The sequence below is a fragment of the Chrysochloris asiatica genome, unplaced genomic scaffold, assembly GCF_000296735.1.
Source record: "Chrysochloris asiatica unplaced genomic scaffold, ChrAsi1.0 scaffold00008, whole genome shotgun sequence".
NCBI classification, from domain to species: Eukaryota; Metazoa; Chordata; class Mammalia; order Afrosoricida; family Chrysochloridae; genus Chrysochloris; species Chrysochloris asiatica.
In genome coordinates, this window is record NW_006408526.1 from 25,471,460 (window position 1) to 25,472,455 (window position 996).

General features: G+C 34.7%; 1 protein-coding gene across 1 annotated transcript in view; it reads right to left on the reverse strand.

Moving 5' to 3' along the window:
• NXPE1 (neurexophilin and PC-esterase domain family, member 1) overlaps positions 1 to 996 on the reverse strand; it is a 25,133-nt gene that overhangs the window by 653 nt on the left and 23,484 nt on the right. The window contains 1 exon segment of the mRNA XM_006878323.1: positions 257 to 512. Within this exon segment, the coding sequence (XP_006878385.1) occupies positions 257 to 512 (256 nt within the window).

Genomic DNA, 996 nt, shown 5'->3' on the forward strand with positions numbered 1-996 from the left:
TACTCACCCACCTAGATTAATTCTGACTGGAAAATCCCTACCCTCTATAGTTGATCACCAGTTATTATGTTAAGTAAACATCAAAAAAAATTGTCAAGTTTTCATTGAAATTTATAAAGAAGAACATTTCTTATGAGAGAATAAATCTATGCTTTAAATTAAAAGTCTCAGATCCAAGAAACTAAATGAAGTAGAAAATAAACAAATAGTCCAAAAGAAAGATCTCATTAAAAATAGTCTAAAACTAGTCTGAATTTCTAAACTCCTAAAAAATGATAACTACTTACTTTTTACAACTTTTGGTAAGTAGATGATCCATTGTCTCAGTGTAGAATCTCCCAGGAGGTAAATGAGTTTCCCTTTCAAGCAATCATTTATCTTCTTTGTATCTAACTGAATCTGGTTGCAAAATGTTGCAATCCATCTTCCTTTGAAAACATAACCACTAGGAACAGGAATCTTCATGCCAATTTGGCATTTTTCTTTTATCACTGTAGCTTTCATTTTACTGTCTGGTAATAGAAATACTTAGGTAAGTTATTTTATTAACGTAAGTTACTTGGAAACCTCTAACCTTCTTTCTGTTCCTTCACTTTTTCTTTCTTCCTCTAACCTCCAATTTTCTCCATCCTTCTCTGGTGGTGTTATTGGTTAGGCCTTGGACTGCTAACTGAAAGTCTGGCAGTTCAAATCCACCAGCCACTCCATGGGAGAATGATGAGGCCTTCTGCTCCCAAAAAGATTTACAGTCTAGGAAACTCTATAGGGGACTATGAGTCAGACTCAACTCAGTGACAGTGGCTTTTCCCTTCTTAATCCTATGTTTTGATCACCAGCTTTGTCTTATACATTTCTACTCATTCTTTTGAGAACTTTTGAGTCTTCTTAACCCCTTCCTGTTAGTCTTCTCTTACATCAAGTCCTTAGTTAGTTAATTCTTGCCATTTCTATAATGATTCTGTGGGGACTTAGGCCATAGTGTCTAACCTGAATGAT